General features: G+C 34.6%; 4 protein-coding genes across 6 annotated transcripts; 2 read left to right on the plus strand and 2 right to left on the minus strand.

Annotated features, from left to right (window-relative positions):
* Positions 1 to 268: 268 nt before the first annotated feature.
* Positions 269 to 2,859, plus strand: LOC11436731 (uncharacterized). Its single transcript, XM_003610831.4, has 6 exons — positions 269 to 521; positions 723 to 938; positions 1,179 to 1,345; positions 1,900 to 1,984; positions 2,140 to 2,208; positions 2,516 to 2,859. The coding sequence occupies exons 1-6, from the start codon at positions 411 to 413 to the stop codon at positions 2,687 to 2,689; spliced, it is 822 nt and encodes a 273-aa protein (XP_003610879.2). The 5' UTR covers positions 269 to 410; the 3' UTR covers positions 2,690 to 2,859.
* A 1,175-nt stretch (positions 2,860 to 4,034) lies between these two features.
* Positions 4,035 to 8,733, plus strand: LOC11436181 (uncharacterized). Of its 2 annotated transcripts, XM_024783655.2 has the most exons (5): positions 4,035 to 4,211; positions 4,736 to 4,830; positions 6,484 to 7,592; positions 7,765 to 8,316; positions 8,410 to 8,733. In XM_024783655.2, the coding sequence occupies exons 3-5, from the start codon at positions 6,624 to 6,626 to the stop codon at positions 8,503 to 8,505; spliced, it is 1,617 nt and encodes a 538-aa protein (XP_024639423.1). In that variant the 5' UTR covers positions 4,035 to 4,211; positions 4,736 to 4,830; positions 6,484 to 6,623; the 3' UTR covers positions 8,506 to 8,733. The 2 variants fall into 2 exon arrangements, with proteins under 2 accessions (XP_024639423.1, XP_003610880.1); XM_003610832.4 differs by lacking the exon at positions 4,035 to 4,211 and having other exon boundaries at positions 4,668 to 4,830.
* A 74-nt stretch (positions 8,734 to 8,807) lies between these two features.
* LOC11437441 (aspartic proteinase CDR1) lies at positions 8,808 to 11,449 on the minus strand. Of its 2 annotated transcripts, XM_039834131.1 has the most exons (2): positions 10,487 to 11,449; positions 8,808 to 9,763 (listed from the first exon to the last, which is right to left on the minus strand). In XM_039834131.1, exons 1-2 carry the CDS (start codon positions 10,506 to 10,508, stop codon positions 8,967 to 8,969), a joined length of 819 nt encoding a protein of 272 aa, XP_039690065.1. In that variant the 5' UTR covers positions 10,509 to 11,449; the 3' UTR covers positions 8,808 to 8,966. The 2 variants fall into 2 exon arrangements, with proteins under 2 accessions (XP_039690065.1, XP_003610881.1); XM_003610833.4 differs by having other exon boundaries at positions 8,808 to 11,449.
* A 2,715-nt stretch (positions 11,450 to 14,164) lies between these two features.
* Positions 14,165 to 15,112, minus strand: LOC11437442 (aspartic proteinase CDR1). Its single transcript, XM_003610835.1, has one exon. It carries the CDS (start codon positions 15,110 to 15,112, stop codon positions 14,165 to 14,167), a length of 948 nt encoding a protein of 315 aa, XP_003610883.1.

Genomic DNA, 15,112 nt, shown 5'->3' on the forward strand with positions numbered 1-15,112 from the left:
AAAAGTTCTTAAACTATGCTATCATACATTAATTTGATTTTTTACCGATGGACTAAATTTATTTATGGTTGAAAGTATAGTTTAGTGAGATGATGATAGTTTAGAGAAAAAGTTGACTGTTTATTTGGTATCCAAAACATGCCGAACGGCTTGAGGCCATACGGTAAGGTTCTTTGGTGTCTTCATATCTACCACCCAAAACATATTATCTTTCTTATCAAAATTCTAAAAAATAATTATTTTCTTTCATAACACCAACTCAACCAAAGCTTGTGGCTACCACAGATCACACAATAAAAAAGGAAAAAACAATTTAAAATCCTCTTGCATGCTTTAGTTTATTCATTATTTTCTTCAAAAGACTCAGTTGTTTTGGTGTTGAATTCCTTCCTTTCTATCCACAAGGAACAATGTCAGCTATGCTTGCAGGTACCTCCTCTGCCACTTTCACCACAAGGAGTAACCACTCCATCAAAAACACTCACATCAGACCTTCCAAGACACTCACTCCTCCATGTCAGGTACTCTTCTTTTCTTTGCATGATTACCTGGTCGGTAAGTAAGTAAAGTCTGATCAAATATCGTTCTGGTCAGGATTTGAACTCGGGTTTTCTCGAACAATTAATCTTTGATTGAAGTTCATTAATCATTGAGCTCAACACAAATACAATTTAAAATCATGTCTTTAATGCTTTTTAGTCTTGCTATTGTATGTTATGCAGAAAACATCTTTGCTAGGGCTCTCACTTCATGAAGCCAAAAGGGGTGTTTCAGGATCGTTCCTAGGTGACAACAAAAGTGGTTCCTCCTCCATTGCTAGAAAGAGACTTGAGATCACTGCAAGAACTGCTGGTGCTTCAAAGACAATTGAAGCTGAGGTTGACAAGCCACTTGGTCTCACTTTAGGCCAAAAGAATGGTGGCGGTGTTGTTATAACGGTCAGTATCTCGCTCAATTTCCCATTAATTCAATGCTTGAAGGCATGTCTGGTATCCGACATAAGCGACACGACACTGACACATATGGTTAAATTCCAATATTTCACGTTCTCAAAATATTATTTGCGTCGATGTGTCAGTGTTGTGTCCTATGTCTAATATCCTTGTCTGTGTCGGTGCTTTTTGGTTTAAAGGGAATAATTTCAATTTCTGAATGAAGATGCGTATTATCTTCTTTAGGCTGTTGAAGGTGGAGGGAATGCAGCAAGAGCAGGGTTAAAGTCCGGGGACCAAGTTCTATATACTAGCAGTTTCTTTGGAGATGAATTATGGCCAGCAGATAAGCTTGGATTCACGAAAACAGCAATCAATGCTAAGCCCGACTCTGTCTACTTTGTTGTCAGCAGGTACTTTCTTGCCTTCTGCAATCAAGCTTTGTACCATTTCCTTAATTGCATCCATTCTGTTGCTGACATAGGTTAGTTTTTGTTGGGTTAAATATGTTTTTAATTCCTATAAATTTTCAAATTTAGTCTCTGCATAAATTTTGTTCATTTTAATTTCATAAGGACTAAACGCAGGCACTAAAAACATTCATTTTCTGTAAAAATTAATAAAAGTAGGGCTAAAATTGAATAAAATTTATGTAGGGACTAAACTGAAAAGGTCGTAGTGTTATAGGGACTACAGACATAGTTAACCCTTATTGTTATTGTTACAAAAATGTTTTCTTTGTGTCATTTTCCCATTGCAACACTACCTTGTACATATAGTGGTGAAATGGGATACATGATAACCAATAAGATATAGAAAATTGTAGGTAAGACTAAAATAAGTTCAGTATGCAATCTAATGAATTCTTGTGTATGAAGAGTATACTGTGGCACCTATTCTGTTTATCAGTTACTTTACAGCTGCAATGACATAACAACCTGACTATTTTCATGTTTTTGTTATGAAGAGGTGGTGCTGATGTAGATGTTAAAAGGCTTCCAAAACGTCCTGCTCCTCCTCGCTTCGGGAGAAAATTGACCGAGACTCAAAAGGCAAGAGTCGTTATTCATTTTTGAGTGAATTTCATTCATTCATGCATATCTTATCTTCCTAGTAGTATTCATTTGTCAATTTGTCATCTAGTCTAAAGATGTCCATTTTACTTGATTGAATGGTTAATAATCAAGTGTACACCAACACCATGCAGGCTAGAGCTACTCACATTTGCCTTGACTGCGGATACATATACTTCTTACCAAAATCTTTTGATGACCAGGTAAGTCCATCACATATATAAAAACTTTACTTAAAAATAATTTCCAAGAGACTTCATCTTTTTTATCTATATGCACCTGATTGAAATTGAAAGCATGTCTGGTGTCCGACATGTATTTTTTTTTTTAAATGTCTTACATGTATTGGTGTCAGACACTACCAATGAATGTGGTTTCAGTCAATTTTTTCAAATTATTGTCAAATTCTACGTGTTTCATAGTTATTGACAGACAATTTTAGATTAAAGTTGGATTTAACAACATGTGGTGACTGCTTTTGTGATTTGAACATTATATACGTTATTGCAGCCGGACACATATAGTTGTCCTCAATGTCAAGCACCAAAGAAGAGGTTTGCTGAGTATGATGTTAACACAGGAAGGGCTATTGGTGGTGGAGGGTTGCCTCCTATTGGAGTTATTATTGGACTTGTGGCTGGTTTAGGTGCTGCTGGAGCTTTGCTTGTTTTTGGTCTTCAGTGATATTTTATACTAGTATCATTATACATTAGTTTTATTGATTTTCATGACTCCAAAGATATGTCCAATCTTGGAGTTTGTATCTCAGAAACTCCTTTATTGTATGTGCAAATTGAAGGCTTATGTATGAGATTGAACATTTGCTACAAAATGAATTGAGACTTTCTTAAAAACTGTATGCGATGATTTGATAGTGAAATGTTTAGGCTAAATTAAAGGACTTATGAGTGATCAAAATAACTTAATGGATCAATCTGTTACAAACCTCAAACTTAAAGACTTATGTCTGACCAAAATAGCTTAAAAACCAATATGTTATAAACCTCAAGCTTTAATGACTTGTGTGTGATCAAAATAACTTAAAATCAATATGTTACAAACCTTAAACTTAAAGGATCTTTAGTGTAATCTAGTCAAAGAGGAATGTTAGGGACACTCTCTTTTCAACACTCTCTCTAACACTCACTATCTTATTGGATGAAATTAATGTATGCTCTACCACTTTAAGTGGAACCATTTTTAAAGTGTGAGACCACCTTAATTTAAACCACTAAGGAATTGAGTGTTTGAAATAGCGTTAAAAAGAGTGTTGTTAGCACTTCTCTTTAGCCAAATGGTTATTAGTGTCATTTAATTAATAATTTATACTTATTTACTATTTTTTTTTTAAAGAAGGCATATAATTATTTACTATTTTTTTTCTAAGAAGGCATGTAATTTGTGTTTTTCTAAATGTGTACGTCGAAAGTTGTATGAATTATTTAAATTTAAAAAATTTAAAATAAAAGTAACGAAAATTTAAATCGGAAAGACAAATTTTTAGATTCTTTATTTTAGGAACTTTTCAAAATGTTTTGAACATGTGTATAAAAAAAGAGTTAAATATGTTTTTAGTATTTATATTTTGCGCCATTTGAAGAATATTATCTACATTTTATTAAATGTTTTTAAAATTCTTATATTTTATCTCCGTTATCAAAATAATTAATCTCTGTTGTTAATTCTTTAACGGAATGTTGATGTGACAGTTAACAGGTCTCAATTATTTTAAGATTAAATATGTTTTTAGTCCCTACATTTTGTGACTTTAAACATTTATTAAAATGTAATCCCTAGATTTTTTTGAATAAATGTAATCCCCAGATGTCAAAATTAGAAATGATCCAGAAGTCCTAGCTCAACCTGCAAAATGCCGAAATTGTTAGGCCGGATGCCATGACCGGGGTTCGAACTCCGGTACCTCCACTTGTGTGTGTGAGTTTATAATGGCTTTGCCATTTCGCCTATCTACCAAAAAAAAAAAAAAGAAATGAAATATAAAACGGCAAAATATGGTGTGTGCTTCCCTTGCATTGGTCAAACTGTCTTAGTCGGTTCCAATGAGTAGAGACAACGGTTACTTTGCGGAACCTCCTTTTCGATTTCATTTCTAATCCCATTTTTTCTATCAAATTTCTCGCTATTCTTCTTCTTCTTCTTCCTCTTATCACTGTAACTGCATTAATTAATCAGAACCCACAACAAGGTAATCAAATCAAATCCTTCGTTTTCTGCTTTAATTTTATTTTCTTCTTTCAAACCTAAGACTATTTCAATTCAAATTTAAAATTTTTGAATGTTCAACTTTACCAAGTCAAATTTCAAATTATTATTTTGACCAAAAGTCAAATTTCAAATTTTTAGCGCTTTCTTTCTTTAATTTTTCCAATTTTCTTTGTTTCACCTTTGTTTCTTACTTCAGTAAACAACAAAAGTTTCTTAATTCTTACTACTCTAATTTTATTTTTAATAATCATGTATTATTATTATTATTAAGCTTTTTTTAAGTGTTTATGATTCCACATATATTATCCATTCTTTAATACACATTGAAATTGTTTATTATAAGAATAAGAATCACTACTTAATTTGATAATGGAAATTAATATTAAATAATATAATATAATGAATACAATGTACAGTTATTTGACTTTTTGTGATGATTACATACACATGACAATTTTTTAAAATTCTATAACTCTGGCATCATTTGGCTTTTCCTTCAAACAGATCTTCGTGTTCTTCAAATTCATCATAAATTCATGATTATGAAGCTATTAAGTGAAAATTAGCAAAGTTGATGAATGGGTTGCTTTATTTTTCAGGTAAAGACTTGTTTTTGCAATACCCTTTAAGAAGTTATGTTGAGTTAAAGATTGCTTCTTTGTTTTTATGCACTTTATCTGTTTGAAAAAAGGCCTAATTGAAAAAAATACCCATTTTGATAGTTTAACTTGATTTGTGATTTTCTGCAATTTGGGGTTTCTGATTTGGGAATTAATAGGTGTTGTAACCTTGTGCTCCTTTTTATGTGATTGTTATGAGATAAATTTTCTATCTTTGTTGCACCTTGATTTTGTGCTTTTAGCTAATGAATAGATTGGTTGTATTTTAACTAAGTGATTGAGCTCAAATGATTAACGAGCTCGACAAATCATTTAGGAAAACCCCAATTTGATTCCTCGATGGAGTAATTCTTGGCCAGACCTTACTTGCTTCTTGGCCGAGTTCCAGATTTTACTATTTTATTGTACTTCTGGATAATACAAAAGTAAACTGTATTAATGTCTTAATCTGTAAAGCTAAGGATGTTAATACTACCCTAAAGTAAGATATATCCATAAGGAAGAGGAATCATTTTTTCCTCTTTTAACTTTTTTCATTCCTATTGATTGTAAAGTAAATACTCTGAGATGGCTTAACTTGTTGTATAGCTTTTGGATATTCCAACTGAATATTTTCCTAATGAAACACTTGTTAGCCACTGCATAACTAGGTGGCAGTGTTATTATGTTATTTCTTCTTCTGGATCTGTTCATGAAGCCTGTTTCAATACTTTCCTATTTTTTGTTTACAAAAATTATGTAATGTTCTGCAAAAAAAAAAAAAAATTATTGATGGAGATGGACATGCTTTTGATAATTGAACTTTAGGTTTCATCTAATTACTACCTAACACTTTCTTCTTAATGTCCCAGAGTGGTTGTTTGAGGGCTGTGGCTGCATGTTACTGTATTTTCCTGTCTTATTGGAAGATCATATGATTCGTTAAATTGATTGATATTACTAGATATTAGGGGAGGAAATTGTAAAACAAAAACAAACAAAAAGGGATTTTTCACCTGCTCCTGTGCAGAATTATCAACGAAACCTTACTGTTCTTATAGTTAACTTGGATGTAGTTTATGGAAAGGTTAACGTTTAAGTTCCAGTGGATAAACTTGCTGCAGTAACTATTTATCAACTGCCTCTCATCCTTAGTAGTCAAGTGATTACAGTAGTTGTATGTTTTATAATACTTGAGGTGGATTGAGAGTCGTGCATGCGTTAAAGAGAGAATTGACAACGCTAAAAATTACAGATGGGAATGTTATTTGATAAAATATTTGGAATGAATTAGCTGCACTAATGTATGAATAATTTCTGGTAATAATTAAAAATAGGTGGTGCTAGTTTAACGTGAAATGCTGGTATGAACAATAGGTTATGTATTTATTTATAGCAAGAGAAATCTTTCTAATTAAAAAGCTATAAAATACTTTGTTAAACAGGAAATTAATGATTTACAAGGCTATGAGAGTTGCATTTGATACCTCATGTAAACTTATGTATTTAATTCCATGATCTATTCCGATTTCCCAAGCTTATATTTTTTACAAACCCTGCTTGGCTTTCTTTTATCCTGGTGTACAATTTCTGCTGTCAAGTTCTCTGTATAGTAATTGTAACATTTTCCTGTTTATTTTTACACTTGGTTAGGTAAAACAAGTTTGGTCGGAGCGTGTGTTGCCATTGTTACTCTGCTGATAGCCTGATACTCTTCTATATGATATAGCTTGATCCTCTGTCCTTTTTACATCTCTTATGGTGACTGGAAGGAAGACACACACGTTGGAGTGATGGTGATTATGACTCAACCAGTGAAAACAATAATTTCATCCTTTCGCGACCACGATAAGAATTCCCGTCTTTCTCCTTTGTCTCCTTGTCGGCATGGGACTCGCCAATGGCGCCCAACCCGGCTTGGTAGCTTGGCCGTTGCTATAGCAGCACTTCTCCTGTTTACCACCGCTTGGCTTTCCCTTGTCTTCTCTGATGCAACTACCTGTTGCTTTCATCGCGTAAAAGACTGGGAAGGTAGACACCACTTTTTCCCTTGGAACAAGTGCGCTCCTCTTCACCTATCAAAAGCAACAATACCTCCTACCCTCCAATTTCGGACAACGTTAGATCATCCTCACAATGGTAGCAGTATCGCAGAACAAGAAGGTTTGTCAGTTCAACATATTGTTTTTGGCATAGCTGGATCATCTCAGCTTTGGAAACGGAGGAAGGAATATATTAGACTATGGTGGCGTCCCAATGACATGCGTGGCCATGTGTGGTTAGAGGAAAAAGTGGTTGAAGAACATGGAGATGAGTTATTACCCCCTACCATGATTTCTGGAGACATTTCGTACTTCCGTTACACTAATCCCATAGGTCACCCTTCTGGCCTCCGGATTTCTCGCATTATCAAAGAAAGCTTTCGCCTTGGTCTCTCAGATGTGCGTTGGTTTGTCCTATGTGATGATGATACCATCTTCAATGTGAATAACCTAGTTGACGTTCTCAGCAAGTATAATTCCTCTGAAATGATTTACATAGGTAGCCCTTCAGAGAGCCATTCAGCTAATACCTATTTTAGCCACTCAATGGCCTATGGTGGTGGCGGGATTGCAATAAGTCGTCCACTTGCCAAGGCTCTCTATGAGATTCTTGATGAGTGCATTGAAAGATACCCTGGGCTTTACGGTAGTGATGATAGACTGCATGCCTGCATCACTGAACTTGGCATTCCACTTACCCGGGAGCATGGTTTTCACCAGGTAATTTGTTGATATCCGTTCTTTTGGGCTTAGGCCCCTTTTATTTTATTTTTTTAAAAAAAAGTTTCTTTTCTTTTGAACATTTGTCATATTATTACATGATAATAATGCAGCCATTTCATCACTTAGAATTGGTAATTGATCAGCACCACTTTTTCTTTTAATCTTTCAGTGGGATATAAAGGGCGATGCTCACGGTCTTCTATCCTCTCACCCAATAGCACCATTTGTGTCAATTCATCATGTTGAAGCCGTTAATCCCTTTTATCCTGGTTTGAGCTCTTTGGACAGCCTGAAGCTTTTCACAAAGGCCATGAGGGCTGAACCCAGAAGCTTTTTGCAACGTTCAATATGTTACGACCATTCCCGGCATCTAACATTTTCAGTGTCACTTGGTTATGCCATTCAAGTCCTGCCTAACATTGTTTTTCCCCGTGAGCTGGAGCGCTCTGAACGAACCTATTCTGCTTGGAATGGTATTAGTCAAAGGAATGAATTTGATTTTGATGCTAGGGACCCACACAAATCTGTGTGTAAAAAGCCCATTCGCTTCTTCTTGAAAGATACTGGAAGAGAGGGTAATGCTTCTTGGGGTTCATATGTTCGGAATAAAGATAAAGATGATTTCAAAAGGAGACTTTTCTGCTTTCCCAACTTTCCCCCTCTACACAATGTGCGAAAGATCCAAGTAGTGGCACAACCTTTGAGCAATAATTGGCACCTGGTATGTTTCATAGTTCTTGAGCATTTCTTTTGATGTTATTGCTAGTTTTCAATCATAGTGACATTTCTAAATTCAACTGTTTGGTTGTCCTAGGTGCCGCGTCGTCTCTGTTGCAAGCCAAGCCAAACTAGCAAGGAAATGCTACAAATCTCAGTTGGACAATGTGGGAATTGGGAAGGGGCTTTTTAGCTCTGTATACTGATTGTGTAGATTGGTTGTGAAATGGCATGTTAGGATTACTCTCTTGTGTTTTTTTTACATGATTTGGCCTTTTGAGTGGAGAGCTAGTTCTATGCGGCATTTTTTTCACCTTGAATTGAGCTTTCTTGAACTTCTGATTTCTATGTAGAGAAAGGTTTCTAACACCAAGATGTGAGTATTCAATTTTTTCCATATATCTTCTCATTTTCTCTTTTATAGTTTGTTCTCTTCATAATTTAGAACAGTTTACTAGGGATTGGAATAGGAGATCCATCAATAGGTCTATGCTATAGAATTAAAACAAGGTTCTAATATTCCTTCTGTAAAGTCACAATACAGTACATATAATTTTTTGTGAACAATTATATATTTCTGATATTTCTCTTGACCCCAACCCCAACCACAAATTATAGGTATCACTAACACTAAAAATTACATTAAAATTATCTCTATTGATTGGTGCAATCGGTTGGTTTAAAGGAGATTGTCTTTCTGTCTAAATCGAATCCCATCAAAATGTTTGATTGAGCAAAATTACCAAATATATAGTCTCCATCAGTACTGCCAGCCATTGCAAAGCAAAATACCCCATCTTTTGGTGGAATGAAGGTTTGTATTGGCAGCAATTGCACATCTGCCCCCTCAAAATGAGCGGTCAAGATTGGCCCTTCTAAATTTGTCTCACTTCTGTAACAAAGTTGTGTGCCTAAATCCGGGTCATCCTCAATCGGTAACAGGCTACTCTGTACTTTCAGCTCCTCTACCAGACGTTCATAAAATTCTTGTGGGATATATGTTGCAGGTGTACCTGAATCAATCATTATATTCCCCTTGGAAAGTGTCTCAGAAGAATTAAATCTAACAAATGTGTCTCCAACGCTTATTCCTTCGAGTGTGACTAAATAAGAAGTTTGACCTTCCTCAGAGGCCAAAGGAGTTGTAACTACTCCTTCACCTGAAACATCACTTTCTTCACCAAAATTGATTGTTCCTGAAGTGTGTGCATCAGTATGAAAAGGAACCAGGCACTGGGAGAACCTTTTGCTCCCATAGAGTGTGCCAATTTGTGAAACAAGGGACAGAGGCCCTCCACCCATTCCAATGATTCCCATATCGTTTTCGTTGAAAGTTCCTGAGTTGCTATGTCCGCACCCAAATATAATGTCTCCAACAACAACAGGGTCGCCGTCAGTAGAACTAAAGGTAATTGCTTCCCTTGCAAGCACCCCTTTTGTCACTGACGAATCTGCATAACTATAACTATAAGCACACATCTTTTGTGGAGAGCAGGAGTAACCAAAGAATGAACACTGTTCTGATTCACATGGAATAGGACTGTATGTTTTGGATCTTAGAGGCTCAAACATTGGACTTTTCTGCCGATAACATCCACCACATGGTGTGCACTGTGCCCACACTAGGTCACTTCCTGTGTCAACCAAACCATATATGTCCACTGGTGGTGATCCCAATGTGAGCTTCATGAGATAGTCACCATTGTTGGATGTCACTCTAGTGTAAGGACTTTTCTGGACAAATGATTTCTTCGGAACTTGGTAAAATGAGCGAAGTTTGTTTTTATGAAAGTTATTTGATTTGTAGAAGGGTGAATTGGGTGAGTTTTTATGGATTAGTTTAAAACTGAACCCTTTGTTGTAAGCTTCAGTTGGTGTTTGAGATAAGAATGTAAACAGAACAAAAAGGAACAAATGGAAGCAGAGAATGTTGGCCATAATGTTAAGCAAGGGATAAGATCATGTGAGAAGTATATGAAATTATATTTGTGCCACATATATATATATAATAGATATAACTACAGCATGTGAGTGTTGAATTTGACAGGTTTAGTCACAAGATATAAACAATAGCAGCATGTGAGTGATTTTCTGTTTGTTACATGAGATTCAGAGAATGTTGTTCCACTATTTTATACATTCCAATAAGCAAAGGGTTCAATAAAATACCTTACCATGCACCAGGAACTGCTCCATAGAACATGTATCGTGTTAATTGACATTCAAAGATTTCCAACTTGCAACAACATTTGTTGAAAAAGCTGAGAAAACGTGATACACACTACAAAGTAACAGAAAATAACAACAAATATATGTCATAGTAAATGGATTTGTACAATGAAGATTTATGAAGTCAAACTTAGAAATACCAACCAAAACCAAACTAAGATTTATTGATTGCACGACTACTCTTTTCCTTTTTTTTTTTTTATTTTTTTTTTATTTTTTTTTTAAAGTATAATAACTTTTCATTCTGATTAAGAACGTGAAGATGACTTACTCCTTTTTCTTTACCTTTTTTTCCTCCCTTTTGGCAAGTGCTTAAGGTATCTAAAGAGTTTAGGCCTTTTGGGTCTTCAATGGGACCAATTATTGAGTTAATAGTGATACATCGTTTATTTTTACAACTCTAAAAATCATATTCTTTACTATTTTTTTCAGTCAAAACAAGAATCAACCTTGTATGTTTGCACTCATTATAAAACACACTATTTACAGACTAACGTGGGTTATTTATGTGGTTTGGTGATACAGTTCATATTACTTTACCCAATTCACGACTCTAATGTAATTAATGGTAAGTTATTGTTCATTTCTTTACCCAATTCTCTGTAATTAATGGTAAGTTATTAATGATAAAGTCAAAGGTTGTTCTAATTATCATTTGTAACTTTACATTTGACTACTAGACTATATGATTCTTTGTTAATTTAATTCTACATAAATGACACGCATAAATGAAAAGCTATATGGCTTTTATGTATCATTAAGAGTAACTAGAATAAAATAGAGCCCTATAAAAATAAAAATAAAGTTCAGCTCACCAAAACCAGAAGACACGATGTTTTGAGTTTTGACGTTTCTTAACATAGAAAGCATAGACCACTGTATATGATTCCCGGCACACTATATGGTAAGAAATTGTAATGTTAAGTGCTAAAAGCCTCAGACACACAACATGTTAATATGATTGTTATATCATGTTAACTTTTTAAAAAACATTTTATAGTGTCCGTAATTTAAAAATGAAAAGTAAACCCTCCCCTCCCTTCCCCTCCTAAACCCTCCATCCAAACACACCTTTAGATTTTGTTTGGAAGTTTGGAGGGGAGGGTTTTAGAAAAAAGGAAGGAGCAAGTGGAAGAAATAGAAGACATTGGGAGGAGAGGACTTTGGAGGTTAATTTTTTAGTCATAATAAAAAATCCTCTTCATTTGGGGGAATTCAAAAATTGTATTGGGGGAGGATTTTTGGAGGTTATGGAGGGTTTATATGAATTTTTCAAATTCAATCTATGTTATTATAATATTCTTAAAATTAAAAGTATATTAATTATAAGTATTAGTTTATCATTCTCTAAAAAACTGTTCTTTCAAAAAATGTGAATATTTTGTCCATTTTTCTATATATTTCCAACCCCCAAAACCCTCCCCTCCCTTCCCCTTCAAACTCTCAAACAAAGCCTTAATGTCTTGTTACTATATTAAAATCAGAGAATAAGGGTTTATGGACCAAATTGAGCATAAAAACACATATGAGGATTAAATAGATTATCTAAAAACATATTTCAATATCAAAATGACTAATAAAAATTATGTGTATGAATACGTTTACAATTTCGAGATGGCAATGACATCCTCGTATAAATTCAGAAACTAAATGATTTTTTTTTTCTTCAAAAAAGGAGGAGCAGCAAAGATATGCTACCTCAAAACATATAGATTAAACCAATATAGATAGAAAAAATAGGAGGGGGACATAGACAAAAAAACCTCATAGTAAACCGGAAATTAGGCATCCCTAATTTGTCCTTTACAAAATTTTGTAAAATGGAAGGGGGAATTTTTTATCTAAATGGTGAGACGAGCAAAACATAGCCCTTCATTGACCCAAGCGTCGGAGCATTGATTTCCTTCTCTATATATATGAGTTACTATACAATACATATCAGTTACTTAAAGACCAAGAAACTAGGGAAGAATTTCTAACTGACTGAACCACAATGGTTGAATATGATTCAATCCAAATATGATACCAATTTTTGGAATAAGCAATCTCTATGGCTCTACTAACAACAGAAAACTCCGCATAGAAGACAAAACCTCTATCAACATTCTCAGCAAAACAATAGAGGAAATTGGCTTTCATGATTTCTAAAAATACCTCAACAAGAAGAAGAAGAAGCAGCAGTTGCAGCCCCATTTCCTGTTGCACTTGATCAATCTAGCTAGGGGAGTATGCCAAATGACCTCTTTGATAATAGGAGCTCTAGAAGACTTTATGGAGATATTAAACTTCGATGATGAAGTCATAGATTTCTGGCTAGTGTTGTTTCCTGTGAACTGCACACAATAGAGATGATGTGGTTGATAACAGATTGCCAATGGATAGTTTTGTTGTTGAATATTTTTTGGTTAATGGTAATAGCTTTGATGACTACTTTACATTGAGGGGTCCAAGATTTATAACAAAAAGTCCAGATATCCTCAAGAGATTGGAAATTGAGGGTTGTATTCAAAATATGAGCATACCAACACCAAACTTTAAAAGCAAAAGGGCATCAGAAGAACAAATGAAAAGAGCATTCAAACTGATGGGAGGTTGTATTGTAGCCTCTGATAATTAAATTATCATCAATGGGAATTATGTGGTGCACAAGTCTCCATGTGAATAAAGATCTTGAGGGTGCAATATCCTTGCTCCAGATTATTTTGGCCCAATGAATCTTGAGATAATAATGATGTTTGTAGGAAAAAGCATCTTTGAGAGTTTTTTTTCTTTTTTTTTTTGGTGTCCAGGGTTTGAATCCCAGACTTTGCATATATTATGCAATGTCCTTACCAATTGAGATAAGCATACATTGACATCTTTAAGAGACATCTAACCAGACACAAAATGACTCCAAACAACTTGATCAAGCAAGGTCGCAAAAGGTAGGATAACTTGTTGAACAAGCTGATTCAAATTAAGCAGGATTTGCAAAACATCAGTAGGAAAACTCCAAAGAAAGTTAGAAATATATAAGTGTGTTTGTTTTAGTTTTTTTTAGGAAAAAAAATCTATTTGTTTAATAAAAAAACCACTTTTGTCAATTTTAAGCGTGTTTTAAAACCAAGGAATTGGTAGGTGTTCGTTTCAGTTGAGTCAACGGACTAGACCACAACCAAACCGGTGTAACCCAGTTGGGTCTCGGTCAAAATGGTATAGTCTAGCGCAACATGTGAAACGGGGGACTAAAATCTAGCATTTTAAAATTTAGAAATAAGAAACTAAAACATGAACTCACTAGAGTTGATATGGTGGTGTTGACTTGGAACCTTAGAGTTTGATCTCTCAATGTCTTGGGTTCATTCTCCGTTAAGGACCTTAGTTTAACTAACATGTTTTAATAAAAATAAGGGATAAAAATATCGCAATGATTTGCCTTTTCCTTCTTTGGAACAATCTTTTAATTTAAGATGAAATCTTTTTTTCTTGATGTTATTTATTTGTAAAGGTCGCAAAACACAAATGGAATGCATATCTTAACATAACAAAATGTAAAAAAGTTTTTATAAATCATTATTGAAACAAGATCAAACACCGGTGCTAAAAGCTATTGTGAAGATACATGACTTAAATTTGACTTGACTCTATTGTTTGGTGCAATCCGTTGCCTTGAAAGAGACCACCTGTCTATCTAAATCAAACCCTATTAAGTAATTTGATTGTGCAAAATTACCATAAACGCCCCCATTACTATTAGTATAGTTATTTATTGCCAAGCAAAAAACACCTTTTGTTTCTGGAGTTGGTGGAATGAACGTTTGGATCGGCGTTAAAAGTAAATTTGCACCTTCAAAATGGTATGTAAGTGTTGGTCCTTTAAGATTAGTTTGTGTACGATAGCAAAGTTGAGGACCCAAACTTGGATCATTTGTAATGAGTTCTAATGGAACATTGTTTTTGACTTCAACATACACTCTATCATACAATTGTTGTGGTAATATATTCGGTGGTGTTCCCGAATCAACCAACATGTTACCCTTTTCAATAGTACTATTCATGGGAAGATATGTGTCTTCCACACTAATACCTAGTAATGTAACAAAATATGATGTCATATCTTGTTCACGTTGAACTAAAGGTGTAGTAACCACACCATCCCCTAACACTTGACTCCCTTTTCCAAAACTCATTCGGCTTGAAATTTTGATATCGGTGAGGAAAGGAACCAAACATTGAGAAAACTTTTTGCCTCCAAATAAAGGACCTATTTGAGAAATGAGTGATGTTGGTCCTCCTCCAAGACCAATTAGACCCATCTCATGGTCATTAAAACCCCCAGTGTTGTTATGTCCACAACCAAAAAGAAATCTTGAAAGGGAAACAAGTTTACCCGTGTTTGATGTAAAGGTAGCCGTGTCTTGTGCAAGAACACCCTTTGTTAGAGAATTATCTCCGTAGCCATAGGTATAATTGCAACGCTTCTCAGGAGAACACACACCTGTGTCAAGTTTGTGACACAAAGGAGAATCACATGAGTTGTGAGCGAGAACGGTTAGATGTTTTACGAAGCAGTTTGACGGTGAACCCGTCAT

The sequence above is a fragment of the Medicago truncatula genome, chromosome 5 (assembly GCF_003473485.1).
Source record: "Medicago truncatula cultivar Jemalong A17 chromosome 5, MtrunA17r5.0-ANR, whole genome shotgun sequence".
In the NCBI taxonomy this organism is placed as follows: Eukaryota; Viridiplantae; Streptophyta; class Magnoliopsida; order Fabales; family Fabaceae; genus Medicago; species Medicago truncatula.